Source organism: Arachis ipaensis, chromosome B10 (genome assembly GCF_000816755.2).
Source record: "Arachis ipaensis cultivar K30076 chromosome B10, Araip1.1, whole genome shotgun sequence".
Taxonomy (NCBI): domain Eukaryota; kingdom Viridiplantae; phylum Streptophyta; class Magnoliopsida; order Fabales; family Fabaceae; genus Arachis; species Arachis ipaensis.
In genome coordinates this window covers 6,768,223-6,782,864 of record NC_029794.2, presented here as the reverse complement: position 1 = coordinate 6,782,864, position 14,642 = coordinate 6,768,223, and the positions used below count along the sequence as shown (strand labels likewise).

General features: G+C 39.0%; 1 protein-coding gene across 1 annotated transcript; it reads left to right on the top strand.

Annotated features, from left to right (window-relative positions):
* On the top strand, positions 548 to 4,328 carry LOC107623475 (uncharacterized protein At3g49720). Its single transcript, XM_016325748.2, has 7 exons — positions 548 to 791; positions 1,436 to 1,582; positions 1,830 to 1,869; positions 2,247 to 2,285; positions 2,887 to 3,261; positions 3,380 to 3,435; positions 3,888 to 4,328. Exons 2-7 carry the CDS (start codon positions 1,460 to 1,462, stop codon positions 4,038 to 4,040), a joined length of 786 nt encoding a protein of 261 aa, XP_016181234.1. The 5' UTR covers positions 548 to 791; positions 1,436 to 1,459; the 3' UTR covers positions 4,041 to 4,328.

The window sequence follows — 14,642 nt, the reverse complement described above, 5'->3', positions numbered from 1 at the left end:
AGAAAGCATACATTCAAAAAGTCCAAAAATAAAAAAATTATATAAGGTCCAATATTATTTTTAATAATTAATTAACATAAATATAATTAGCCTATTTAATTAATACATTATTTACATGTTACATAAGATAAAATACACTACATTTTACTTACAACATATCAAATTTAGTCTCTTTAATTACTCTCTTTCTAAACACTTATCACACCACCTTTTTAATAACACAAACATACATATGTAAAAAAACTTTTCTTTCTACATCATAAAATTCACCTTAAAATTATAGGAGACTTCATGGTTTTAAAGACGAGAGTAAGTAGCTATTAATCTCAAGGAAAAAATGTGGAAGTACAAAATGGCAAGAACCTCTGCCGATCAAGGATATAAATCCAAACTTTATAGTAATCAACTAATTATCACAAAGTGCAAAGTTACCGAATAAGTGAAAATTGAATTAAATAATAGTTGTGGATGATAGCTGTTGCAACTTGCACTTTACTACTACTATCATACACACACATCCATCAGGATCTCTCTAACACTCGGAAAGTAAGTGCGCATAAATCTAACTGAGGAAAAAAAATAGTATATCAGAAAACGAATATTTAAAAAAAAAAGAAAAATAAAAAGGAAAAAAAAAAAAATACTAGATGCCATTGCGTCTATATCCAAATCCAAGTCTATAGATTTCACCGCTTTCTGACTCTGAGTCACACACTTCTCAGATCTGATCTCAGTGCTCAGTTCTCACTATACAGAGATCTAATCTTTCTTCATTTTGTTATCAGCCTCAGGTAACCATTCCTCACTTCCCGCAATTCTTCAATCTTTCCATTTTCCAGGCATACCCGCTTTGCTTCCTTTAATGATTCTGAACTCTTATGCGCTAAAGCTTACATTTTTAGTATTAAGTTTTGTAATTTATTGTTTCTTTGCTTCCTTCAAAGCTATAGTCATTTTCTGAATGGATTTGTATGAACTTCGTGTTCGATTAGAACTTAAACCCTTTCTGGGGTGATCTTTTTTCAAGTATTGTTTGAAGTTGTGAAATAGACATTTTTATTAAGCTTAGAGTAACTGTGCCCTGTTTCTGAGCCCTTTTCATTATTATTAGAGGTTGTTAGAATCAATCATTGATGTCGGTTGTTATATAATCTCATAGAGAAGTAACTATGGATAGCAATTACAACTTGCCAAGCTAATTTCTTTAATGAAAAGTGATATAGGGAAGAAAATTGGATTTTTCTATATGGAAGTATAATGGGATTGTTAGGTGACTTTTGCTGTGTGTAACTTAGGTTGTTAGCACTGCAAAATATAGTTAGTTGATAGTGACTCTGGATTCTGGAAAACATGTCTTAGAATATAAAACTAGAAGTATCTTATTTACCTTTTGTGGAAATACCAGAATTGAACATGTCCTTAAAACTTCTGATAGGTTTGAAGGCTCACTGCTATTATCATGTCAAGGAGGCTGGTAAATCCTTCGCGTCGGTTAGCTGATGCTGGAAGTATACCATTTGTGGCCTCTATTCAGTCCAAATCTCGCAACTCTCCCGTGCTATCTATCGGTCTTGTTGTTGTGGTAAACTTTTATTTGAATTGTGCATTTCATTACAAAGATACTATGGTACCATTATATTTATGTGCAATATTTTTGTTTGCCTGTTAGATGTGCACTTGTAAACAATGTTCTCCTTGATCTCCTCCTTTTGCAACTCATTAATCACTATTGATTTTCTCAATTTACTTTATACAGTATATTTGTCACTGCTTGCTTTCAACACATTGCATATCTAATAGGTGATATTTGATTATTTGCAAATTTACAGGGTGCAATCCTTCTGATCGGTTATTGTTATAGCAATTCAGGTTTGTAACTTTGTCAGTTGGCAATGTAGCATAGAATCTGTAAGTGCAACCCTGGTTGTCAAAGATAAAAGGATTTTGGAAATTTTACTTTCTAAAAGCAATGCACAGGTTATGTTGCCATCTGGAAGAAGATGGTCCTTGATTTGCATCAGTCATTTAGAACCTGTATCATCCTGTCATGATCATTATGTCACTCTCAAATGATTAAATTTGGTCAAATAAAACCATTACAAAATGATTGACAAATATATAGAAAGAAGGGGGAAAAATAGCAAAATCAGTGAATGAACTGACAATGAAAATACTGTCATGAATTTGTCTATGCTTCAAAATTCTAGTGGTACTGATTGTTGCTCCAATGCATTTGTCACATGCAGGGAATAGCAGTGATATCAAGGATGTAAGTAAACTTGAAGGTAAATATCTAAACTACTATTTTTTTTTTTAATTTTATTTTAAATATTAAGCTTCCTAAGCACTTTCCTTATAGGACAGCATGTGCATTATTCATGTAAAGCTGAAGTACTGAGTTATTCTGTTTTTCTAATTTCCTCTAGATAGGCTCTAAAGACTGTTATTGTTTTTCAAAGCATGCGTGCAAAAATAGATGCTAAAATTCTGGGGAGCTCATCTGATATTCTGATTTTTCCCTTATGCTTGTTTCATAATGATTCTTGTCAATATATTTCAAGTGTGCTGAATTTGAGTGCCATGACCACAGAAATTTTCTTTGTCTCTCAGTGCAATAATTTAGACATTAAGAATCAATTTTATATTTTTCATTTTCTATCTAAAATTTGCTAGAGACAGATATTTTTATAATATAGTTGGTGACTAGGTGTATCATATTTATCCATGCTTAATTGATGATAATGTATGTGAATCTGAATGTTGGACATTGTTTATAACTGTCTTGGTATTTTAAGTAGTACAATTTCATTACTATGTAATTTAGAACTGTTTTTTTCAGATTTTGGGTCCTGTAGCAATTTAAACATTTCTAGTGTGCATATGCAGGTGGTGGCTCCTGCACAGCAGAAGTTCTACAGGCATTGCCCCTGTTGAAGAAAGCATACGGAGACAGTATGCACAAGGTTTTGCATGTCGGCCCTGAATCTTGTTCCGTGGTATCCAGTCTATATCAAGAAGAGGATACTGAGGCTTGGGGAATTGAACCATATGAGTTAGATGATGTCAGTTCGAAGTGCAAGAGTCTTGTACGCAAGGGCATTGTGCGTGTAGCTGACTTGAAGTTTCCTCTCCCTTACCGTGCAAAGTCATTTTCTCTTGTAATTGTGTCAGATGCATTGGACTACTTATCTCCAAGATACCTGAACAGAACCGTGCCAGAGTTGGTGAGGGTATCTGCTGATGGAGTTGTTATCTTCGCAGGTAGATCCCCTTATGTTAAGCAGCTTGTTTGATGGCATAACTATATACAAAAAGTTATGCAGGTTATCTTCGGTTCACTTTTCGCTTTCTTTGTCCTGACATGTCATCTTTGTTTCAGGTTATCCAGGTCAGCAGAGAGCTAGAGGTGGAGAAGTGGCCAAATTTGGTCGTCCAGTAAGTCACTAGTATTTATTGAATTTGATATCTTTTTGGGATTTTGGCATATTTGGATAAGGGAAGATTTCTCTTGGAAAGAAGAAAGGGAAGTAGCAATGTAGCATAGATTGAAACCATGATAGTTTGATAGGAAGAAAGAGAGAAGATGAATTAGATTCAAGTCTTCAACTGATTGTATGGCCAAATATCAAGTTGAGTTAATTTTTTGATCAAGCTCGCTTTCGTGAATTTTCTTTATATTAATCAATAAAAGACGTAATAATTTTAGTACAAACATAAGCAAATGTAGGACCAAATTCGGAAATTACCATATTGATAAGTTAATCCTGAAATTGTTAAAAGAAAAACTAAGTAGACTGCATATTTCCGTCCAAATTTCACTTGAACATAGTTATGCTTCTAATTAAGCTTTTCCTTGTTGGGGACTTGATGTTCTTGTTTTTATGAAGGCGAAACTGCGCAGCTCATCGTGGTGGATTAGGTTTTTTGTTCAGACAAGCTTGGAAGAGAATGAAACTGCTGGCAAAAAGTTTGAGCAGGCTTCAACCAAGAAAGGATACAAGCCAGGTTGCCAAGTATTTCACCTCAAATCATACGCTTGAATTTTTCAGCTTCCTTGTTTTGAACTCTTCATCACTTATTATTGGTTTAGAAAGCATGCTGATATATATAGGCACCTTGAGCACCCGAAGGGTAAAAGTTCCACATATATATATTTTGATGGAAATTATAGTATTATTTGATTTGATATTCCAAATTACTATAATGATGAGACATTGATACATTAATTATTTATTTTCTTGGTAATCCCATTTGTAAACTATTTAATTCGTCTTGATGGTGTTTTATTATTTAGAAGAATCCCAATATAATTTCACAATTGACACTCATGTTTCATGACTACTACAAGTAATCTTTAGTTTATTTGAATCTTATTATATCATCAAAGAGCAACATCCCTTTGTTGCTTATAAGGAGGCAGGTTTTTTTTTTTTTTTTTAATAGTAGAGAACTGCACAAACAGGAATTAGGATATCTGATAATCGTTAAATGTTTTGATGTGTTCGACTAAACATGTGTTAATATCTTAATTATTATCTTGAGTAATCACTAATTAATAGTATCTCAATTATATATGCCAGGAATATGTAAGATGTATAATAAATTTGACTATGCTACGTACTAAAATCAGTCATTAAAGTCGATCACTAATATAAAATGGTAAAAACTCAGGTGCAGTCGACTTCACGTGAAGTTGATACCTGAGAGTCATTAAATGATTTGATTGATTTGACTAAATTTTCATCTAACGGCTCTCAGATATCAATTTCACGTGAAGTCGATTTCATGAGTTTTCACCATATAAAATACATATTAGAATATAAATATATATTAAAAATAGTAATTTTAGTTTACAAATAGTATTTTTTTTGTAATAAGTTACTCGCATGCTTGCTCATGTACATTGAATTCACAATCATACTTGTTCCTAAGTTCAAATTGAATGGTTCATGTAAGAAAAGAGGCTTTCGGGAATCAGTGATAGATAGCGGTTGGTTCTGAATTGTTCGGATGGGAATTGGGGAAGGTGCTTTCAAGATTCAATTAGAATATAATAATGGAATACCCTTCCCACCCCATCATGTTACAGCTGGACAAAGCATGGCTCCATAAGCACAAACATCTCGTGCCATATGAATTCTTTGATTCTTTCGTCTTACTAAAACTTAAGAAATGTCATAAAAGACATTATGGGTTTTGTATATATTGTTAGGTAACAATTAAAAATATTTAGATGATTGTATGTGTAATAATTCACAACATTTATGAATTGTACAATCCTTGACCAAATCACGTGTGCACACAACATCCATGCATAATTTTTTTCTTCTTAAAAAACAAATTATTGAACCACACTTGAGTATATACTTTATAAATTATAATATAATTTAATTATTTTGCAAGTTCTTATAATTTTATCGAATTTTTAATTAGATTTTTACTTTTTTTTTTTCAATTGGGTTTGTTACGTAACTAACCTGAAATAGGTGGATTGAGCTTGAAGGATTAGTCCAAGCGTCAGTAAAGGGTGGTCTGAGCTGTGTGTTTTGGAGAATAGAGAGTGGTACCTGCAAAGACACTCTGATACCTAAGTCAGCAAATAAGGTAAGCATGTTTAGAGTGTATTGGAACTTAGTTTTACCTGAGTGTGTCAGTGTATTTATAGTGGTGATCCAATAACCACCGTTGGAGTAGTTCCACTTCTGAAGTTGGATAACCGTCCATTTATCTTAGGGTTGTTGAGATATTGCTTCTGGAAGTCGATGAGAGATTTTAGGAGGCAGTTACTTATTTGAATGAGTGTTATCTGCCAGCTCATCTCGAGCCCGACCTCTTTGGGGAGGGGCTTCTGTCGAACCCAACCTCTTTCCTGGGAGGTCGGTTAAGTGGTAAAGGCTAACCTTTGGATTGGGACTTTTTGGCTTACTTGGGCCTAAACCATAGTGTTGGGTCAGGGCATGAACAATGCCCCTACTCGAGTCCGATCTCTTTGCTATGAGTTGGATTCGAGTATTAACTGAACTCGGGTTGTCCAAGTCGGGAACCGACATGATTTAAGTTTAAAACCGACGTGATTTTGAATTTCTCAACTGTCGTGTCTAATCAAACGTCGCGTCTGTTTGGGGTTTCGTATTTACACGTGGGAGCAGTTACATTGGTAACGGCGCGTTTCTTAATGATCGTGTCATTTTACCATTGTGCCCTTTACATGTTATAAATACTTTTCCTCTTCTTTCTTTGTTTTCTTTCGTCTTCTCTTCGAAGTTTTTTGCCTGCACTCTCACTTTTTCTCACTCAAAAAATCATTTGGCCTCTTCGTTTTTGAGTGCTTCGTTGCTTTCCACTGTCGCGGCTACTTCTTCTTTGATTCTACGAAAAAGGTTGGTTTTTCTTTCCCCTCTTCTGTTATTTGTGTAGTACTCTATTTTTGTTCGGTGTGCTTTTGAGGAGATTTTCATGCCTTTACCATACCTTCGTTTGCAATGTGAGACGTTAGTATTTCTGCATGTTTGTTAGATGTTGTCGCTGGGTCTTTTTTCTTGTTTGCTTTTTGGGAGAAACGGCCTTGTCTTTGGGGGTCCTGTTTTTGATGATTTTATTTTTCTTTGTAGGTTTTATCGCTTTTCTACTTTCTTCTTTGTCGGAAAAATGTCTTCCCGTATTCCTGAGACCTTTTTGAAATGGGTAGATGATTTTGTACTTATTGAGAAGCCTTTATTGGACACTGACTTCATTACTGAACTTCGCACCCATCATAGGATTTGTAGTTTAGAGATTGATGAGCCTAAATACGAGTTAGTGGCCCCGGGTCCTAAAGACCGGGTTTGTTGCGGGAGGGTTACTAATTCTGATCCCCCACTTTTTCTTTATGTATGATTGTCTTTTTACCCGCCTGAGGGTTTCTTTTCCTTTTTCTGAGTTTGAGATGGACGTTTTATCCCATTGCCGAGTTGCTCCTACCCAACTTCACCCCAACTCTTGGGGTTTTATGACAATTTACCAACTTGTCAGCCAGGAACTCGATTTTCCGATCTCTTTGATAGTCTTTTTCTATCTCTTTCATTTGACCAAACCTTTTAGTGCCTCCAACAAACAAAACAAACAGCAGTGGGTGTCTTTCCGGGCCATTCAAGGTCGGAAAGTTTTTTCCATCTTTGACGAATCCTTCCACGACTTCAAAAACTTCTTCTTCAAAGTCCAAGCTGTAGAGGGCCACCATCCCTTTTTCCTGGATGAGAACAATTATCCTCGATTTCCTTTATACTGGTCGGAGGCCTCCCCTGTTGAAAAGTATGGCCTGGATGATTTGGATGAGGTTGAGGAGGCCATTATGGGATTTTTCCGAGAGGCTTGGGGGAGAGCTCCCAATCTGGATACTAAGAAATTTCTCCTTGGTCCTCCGAGTTTCGTTCATTCCGAGCTAGGTAGTTTTGATTTATTTTGTGGTTGTTATTGAAGAATTCCGACTTGTGATGTTTTTCGATCTGTAAACTGATTGCTTTTTTGTTTCTTTCTTTCAGAAATGGTGAAGAGTGGATCCAGCGCTGTCTATCAGAAAGTCTAGGAGGCTAAGAGGAAGGCTCGGGCCCGAGCTGATGCTGCGAAGGCCAGAGTTACTGGCGTTCCTCCTCCTCCTCCTAATGACTCGGGGACCTCCTCTCGGCCAATTTTGGTAACTTCCGCCTCTGCTTTTCCTCTCCCTCCCCCTGTCCCCGCAGTCCGACCTCCTTCCGAACCTGAGAAAAAGAAACGTAAGACCTCAGAGACTGGTTCTTCTCCTTCTAGGGAGGCCAACTTTGACAGTACAAAGTTCGTTCAGAAGCACATCTTTCCTCATATCCAGATCGCTATGGATGATGCTTCCCTTCGAAATCATCTTCAAATTTTGGTTCGGGGGGGGGGCTGCCTATCAGAAGGTCCAAGAGGCTAAGAGGAAGGCTAGGGCCAGAGCTGATGTTGCGAAGGCCGGAGCTACTGGCGTTCCTTCTCCTCCTCCTCATGACTCGGGGACCTCCTCTGGCCCAATTATGGTAACCTCTGCCTCTGCTTCTCCTCTCCCTCCTCCTGCCCTAATCCCCCCAATCCGACCTCTTTCCAAACCTGAGAAAAAGAAACGTAAGATCTCGGAGTCCGGTTCTATTGCTGGAGAGTCCGGCTTCGACGGTCCGAAGTTCATTCGGAAGCACATCTTCCCTCATAGCTAGATTGCTATGGATGATTCTTCCCTTCGAAATCATCTTCAGATTTTGGTTCGCGGAGGGGTTCAGACTGCTGGGGTTTGCACTGGTCTTCTTGATATCTTAGACAAAACTCCTTTGAGTTCTTTGAGCTCTTCCCAAAAAACTGTGGAGGAGCTTCAGGGGAGGATTGTCCTTTGTCAAGAAGAGGAGAAAAGGCTTTTGGGGAAAATACCTGGCTGAGGGAGGAGTTGACCCAGCTTCAGGAGAGGGAGAAGAAGCTATTGGGTCAATGTGCCATGGCGGAGGGTTTGAAGGAGAAGGCGGAGCAAAATTATGTCAGGGTCTTTTCTAAAAATATTGATCTTCAAAGGCAGCTGGAGTCGAATCGGGAGGCCTATCAGGAGCTAGAAGATTCAATTGTTGGGAGCTCGGAGGAGGCTTGGAGGGTGTTTAAGGAACAGGTCGGAGTCATCGCTCCTGACTTGGACCTTTCCTCTCTCCATCCCGACAAGATCGTTGTGGATGGAGCTAATATCTCCCCTCCTCGTCCTGAAACGGACTCCGAGCTGAAGACTCGTGGGCAAAGGATTGTTGAGTCTCCTCCTCGTGAGGAGCAACAGGAGGGATTCTTGCCGAGTTCTTCAGAAGCTCCGACTTCAGTTGCCGAAGAGACTACTCCGACCCCTCCGACCTCAGTAGCAGATCCGAGCTCTCTTCCTCTTGATGACCCAAATCTTCCTTCTCAATGATTTCAGCTATTTAGGGCCCGGCTTGTGGGCCCTTTTTGAACAATTTATTTTTTATATTTGTGTGGTGGTAGTTCCTGACACTTTTGACCTTTTATGGTCGTTAACAAAAAAAGCATTTTGTTTTGTTGGTCCTTTTTGGATAAAGGCCTTTTAAAATATTTTGATTATGCATGTTTTGTAGTTTGTTTTAATGCTTTTATCTTCTTTGAGGTTTTTTTGAAACCCTTTACTTTTTGTGAAAAAATTCTTTTGTCGTGTAGACTGTTTTGTCTAAGTTAGACAATTTGCTGAAAAACTCTTTTTGAATCTTTGGGCAATCCTTTGCTTCTATCCTTAAGGGATTTTCTTATCTTTTTTTTTATTCCTCACATATTCAATTTTTGCTTATTGAATTGTTTTCGTGACTTAGGTTATTTTTGCGATGCATTTTGATTCTTTTTGGGTTTCCCGACTAGTAAGTCGTTTAGTAGTAACGTTCCCGAGTTTATCATGATCGTCTTTGTAACCTCTTTACACCGACTTGTACCTCGTCGTTTCATCTTGCCGACCATTTAGGTCGGTCATGGGATTTTCATGCTTTTTCGAGCTTAAAGCGTTGCGTTTCGTAGAACAATTATGACAATAATGGAATTATAAAGAGATAGAATAAAATCTTTATCTATTGATGGATGTAACTTTTATAAAAGTTAATCTTAGCTACTAAAGGATTTTAAGACTATTAACCCTTAGCCCCCACTTTAATGCCTCGTTAAAATTCCCTTCAGGAAAACCCTCTTTGAGAAAAAATTATGAAGTTGGGAAAAAGAGTACATCAGGGAGTAGAGTTTGCTTCTAACTATAATACCTCCTCATGTTGCAAGCATGCCACAATCTTGAGAGCTCGGTTCCACTCAAGTCGGATACCTTGTAATACCCCTTTCCGAGGACTTCACTTATCTTATATGGGCCTTTCCAATTAGCAGCGAGTTTTCCTTCACCTGACTTGTTTGTGCCGATGTCATTCCTTATCAGGACCAAGTCATCTAAGGCGAAGCTTCTTCGAATGACTTTGTTGTTGTATCTGTTTGTCATCCTTTGCTTTAGTGATGCTTCTCTTATTTATGCATTCAGGTAGTAGTTCGAGTTCTTCTCTATGTGCTTGAAGGTTGCCTACTTCCTCGTAGAACCTCACCCTTGGACTTTGCTCGTTGAATTTAACTGGTATCATGACTTCTATGCCATAAGCAAGTCGAAAGGGTGTTTCTCCCGTGGCAGACTGAGGTGTAGTCCGATATGCCCATAATACTTGGGGGAGCTCTTCGGCCCAAGCCCCCTTTGCATATTGTAATCTTTTCTTTAACACGGCCAGTATGACTTTGTTGGCTGCCTCAGCTTGCCCATTGGCTTGTGGGTGCTCAACCGAGGTAAACTGATGCTTGATGTTCATACTGGCTACCAAGTTTCTGAATGTGGAGTCGGTGAACTGGGTACCATTATCCGTGGTGATGGAATGGGAAATTCCATACCTTGTAATGATATTCTTGTAGAGGAACTTCCGACCTCTCTGAGCTGTGATGGTGGCCAAAGGTTCTGCTTCGATTCACTTCGTAAAGTAGTCCACCCCACTATGAGGTATTTTACTTGCCCAAGCGCTTGGGGGAAAGGTCCGAGTAGATCTAATCCCCATTTTGTAAAAGACCCTGGAGAAGTTATGCTGATGAGTTCCTCAAGGGGAGCGACATGGAAGTTAGCATGCATTTGGCATGCTTGGCACTTCTTCACGAACTCGTTGGCATCCTTCTGCAAGGTTGGCCAATAGAACCCGGCTCGGATGACTTTCCTGGCCAAAGACCTTGCTCCGAGATGGTTTCCGTAGATACTATTGTGTACCTCTTCTAGGACTTCTGCCGTCTTAGAGGTCGGGATGCACTTCAATAATAGTATGGATATTCCTCTTCTATAGAGGATATTTTTTACCAAGGTATAACTTTGTGCTTCTCTTCGTATTTTCTTGACTTCTTTTTCCTCTTTGGGTAGGATGTCGGATTTTATGTATTCGATTAGTGGGGTCATCCACCCGAGGTCTAAGCCCATGTTGCGTAGGTAACCTGAAATAGGTGGATTGGGCTTGAAGGATTGGCCCAAGCGTCAGTGGAGGGTGGTCTCCGACTTGTTTACAATCGAGAGCCGCTGTCCGAGTTGTGTGTTTTGGAGAATGGGGGGTGGTACCTGCAAAGACACTCCGATGCCTAAGTTAGCAAAGGGGGTAAGCAGGTTTAGAGTGTATTGGAGCTTAGTTTTACCTGAGTGTGTCACTGTATTTATAGTGATGATCCAATAACCACCGTTGGAGTAGTTCCACTTCTGAAGGTGGGTAACTGTCCCTTTATTTTAGGGTTGTTGAGATATTGCTTTTGGAAGTGGATGAGAGATTTTAGGAGGCAGTTACTTATTTGAATGTGTGCTATCTGCCAGCTCATCTCGAGCCTGACCTCTTTGGGGAGGGGCTTTTGTCGAACCTGACCTCTTTCTTGGGAGGTCGGTTAGGTGGTAAAAGCCAACCTTTGGATTGGGCCTTTTTGGCTTACTTGGGCCTGGACCATAGTGTTGGGTCAAGACATGAACAGGGTTCTTATATGTTAATTTTTTTTTCAATTTAGTACTTGATAAACCACTATTTTATAGTTTATATTGTGCTTAATTGTGCGGTTTTATCAAATCTTTACCCACTTATTCATATGATAAGCATGCATTTATAATTCCTTCCTAAAAATACTTAATGGTTGAAAACTTGCTTCCTAGAGATTTTTAATTTTGTATTTTTAATTCTCCTTTATTCCATTCGATGCCGTGATCTGTGTATTAAGTGTTTCAGGCTTTATAGGGCATAAATGACTTGGAGACTGGAAAGGAAGCTTGCAAAAATGGAAGGAACACAAGAAATTGAGGTGATGACCAGCGAGAAGTGACGCGGACGCATGGCTCACGCGACCGCGTGACATAGAGAAAATTGCAGTGACGCGAAGGCGTGGACGACGCGCACACCTGGCAAGGCAAAACGCTGGATGACGCGAACGCCTGGATAACGCGATCACGTGACATGCACGATCTGCAGAATTCGCTGGGGGCGATTTTAGGCTCTGTTTTGACCCAGTTTTTGGCCCAGAAAAGCAGATTAGAGCCGGGGAACATGCAGAGACCAGAGACAACATTCATTCCGCATAGTTTTAGTTTTAGATCTGAATTTACTCCTCCTCTAGGTTTTCTCTCTACACATTCATAGTTCTTAGGATTTTGACTTTATCGCTTTTTGGATTGGGATATTGAGAAGAGTTATTACCTCCGTCAAGACTTCGTCATTCTAGTTTATTTTCTTACTTGTCACTTACTCTTTCATGTCCTTTATTTACTCATAGTTACTCTTGGATTATTTCTAGAATTTATTTATACAAGAACTATTATTATTTTTAATTGATCCTTTTGATTATTATTTATCATGTCTTTCAGTATTTCTCTTCCTTATTTTGTGAAATTTACATTCATAATGAGCGAGTAGTTCCATAACTTGATTGGGAGATGATTGAAAGGGAACCTTGAGTTGGATTACTCAAGAGAAAAATTGTAATTGGGTTTATTGTTGGATCGCCCTCTAGTCACTGACACTAGTCCTTCCCAAAAGAGAGGATTAGGACTTGTGAATAGAAATTGCCTTCCAACTTGCTTGACTTTCCTCTACCTAGTAAATGATAACTTTCAATTATCATTTTAATCTTGAGAGAACTCCATCAAGGATAGGGCTTCCAACTAATCTACTCCCAGTCAAGGTTTTTATTCAAATTACATAATTTCTCTAATTTAATTTCCTGTTTATCAACTCAAACCATTTTAGAAAACATCTGATTAATAAAATAGCACACCTTTCTACAACTTGTTGGGAGACGACCTGGGATTCATACTCCCAGTATTTTAATTTTAATTTTGTGACAACCCCTTCTAAATTGATAAGTGGATTTTCGGCTGGTTAAGAGCTGTACTTGCAACGTATCTTTTATAACAATTTCTTAACTCGCCAATTTCCGCCACGTCAATTTTTGGCACCGTTGCTGGGGAGTTGCAATAGAGTGCTAAGTTATTGATTGGAATTTATTTATTTGCATTTTATTTTATTTTTGCTACTATGAGCTACATGTTTCTTTCGTTAAATGACGCGTTCACTTCCTGATCCAAGCTTGCCAGTATTTGATCCTGAGATTGAAAGAATTATTTCACGTATAAGGTAAGCTCGGCGTCTGTTAGTCCTCTCCGAGGGTGAATCTGAAACGTCACTTGAGGAAGAAACAAGCTCCCTTTCTACTGATTCGGTTGATTCACGTGCAGGTGACATGGCAGAACCTAGGAGAGTTACTATCCAGGAGGCTGGAGCCCCTGATTTCACAATACAGCCGTTTCAAGCGCATCACCCAGCAGTGACTACAGACTTTGAAATAAAGACTGCACTGCTCAACTTGATGCCTAAGTTTCATGGCTTACCTGCTCAAGAGCCTATTAAGCACCTTAGGGATTTCCAAGCAGCCTGTTCTACTGTCAGGCGCGATGGTGTAGATGAAACTTCTATTTTGTTAAAATCTTTCCCATTCTCTCTTGAGGGAAAGGCGAGAGAGTGGTACTACACTCAACCCGCAGCAACTGTTTCTGACTGGGATACACTTAGAAGAGAATTTTTGGAAAAATTCTTTCCAGCTGAAGTTACTGATAAACTGAGGAAAGACATTTCCATGATTGTCCAGGATGAATCCGAGACTCTCTATGAATATTGGAAGTGCTTCAACAATCTTCTGGAAGCATGCCCCCACCATATGATTGACAAGATAGTGTTGCTCGGCTACGTCACACAGGGCATGAGGCCCCAAGATAAGACCACATTGGAAAGTGCTAGCAATGGGTCCATGAAAAAGTACAAGACCACTGATAAGGCATGGCAATTGATCAGCTAGACTCAACAGGCAGAAACAAAGCCGGTCAAAGGCTGTTGTAGAAGTATCTTCTAGCAAAGAAACTATCACTTTGGCTCAGAGTATATGTGAAATGACCAACTTACTAAAGCAGATGCAGTTGAGTCAACAATAAGCATAGCAAAGCCAACAGTTAGTCCCACAGAGAGTGTGTGGGATCTGTGCTGATTACAGCCATTATACTGATGAATGTCCGCAGCTCCAGCAGGAAGACAACACTGTGGCAGCCACTCATAACTTCTATGACCGCCCCAACCAATGGTACAATCAAGGTGGCAGTTACAACCATGGATGGCAGGACATTTCTAACCAAGGTTGGAGAGATAATTCTAACCAAAATTGGAGGGACAACAATAACAGAGGAGGCAGAGACAATCAAGGATATCAGAGGTGGAATAATAATAACAACAGGCAGCAGAACCAGAACCAGCTTTACAGAGCACCTCACCTGAGGCAGTCCCAAGGACCACAGCACAACCAACAACAAGTTCCGCAGATCACTCAATCTAATTCCTCTCTGAGTGACGATGCTCTTCAATCCATTGCACAAAGACAAATGAACATGGAAAGTTCACTTAATGGCCTAGCATCCGCTATACAAGCTCTCATCTCTCAGCTGGCACCACCCAATACTTTAAACACTCAACAGGCAAGCTCCAGTGGAATTCCTTCTCAACCCTTACCCAATCTAAAGGGTGGCATCAATGCCATCACCCTAAGGT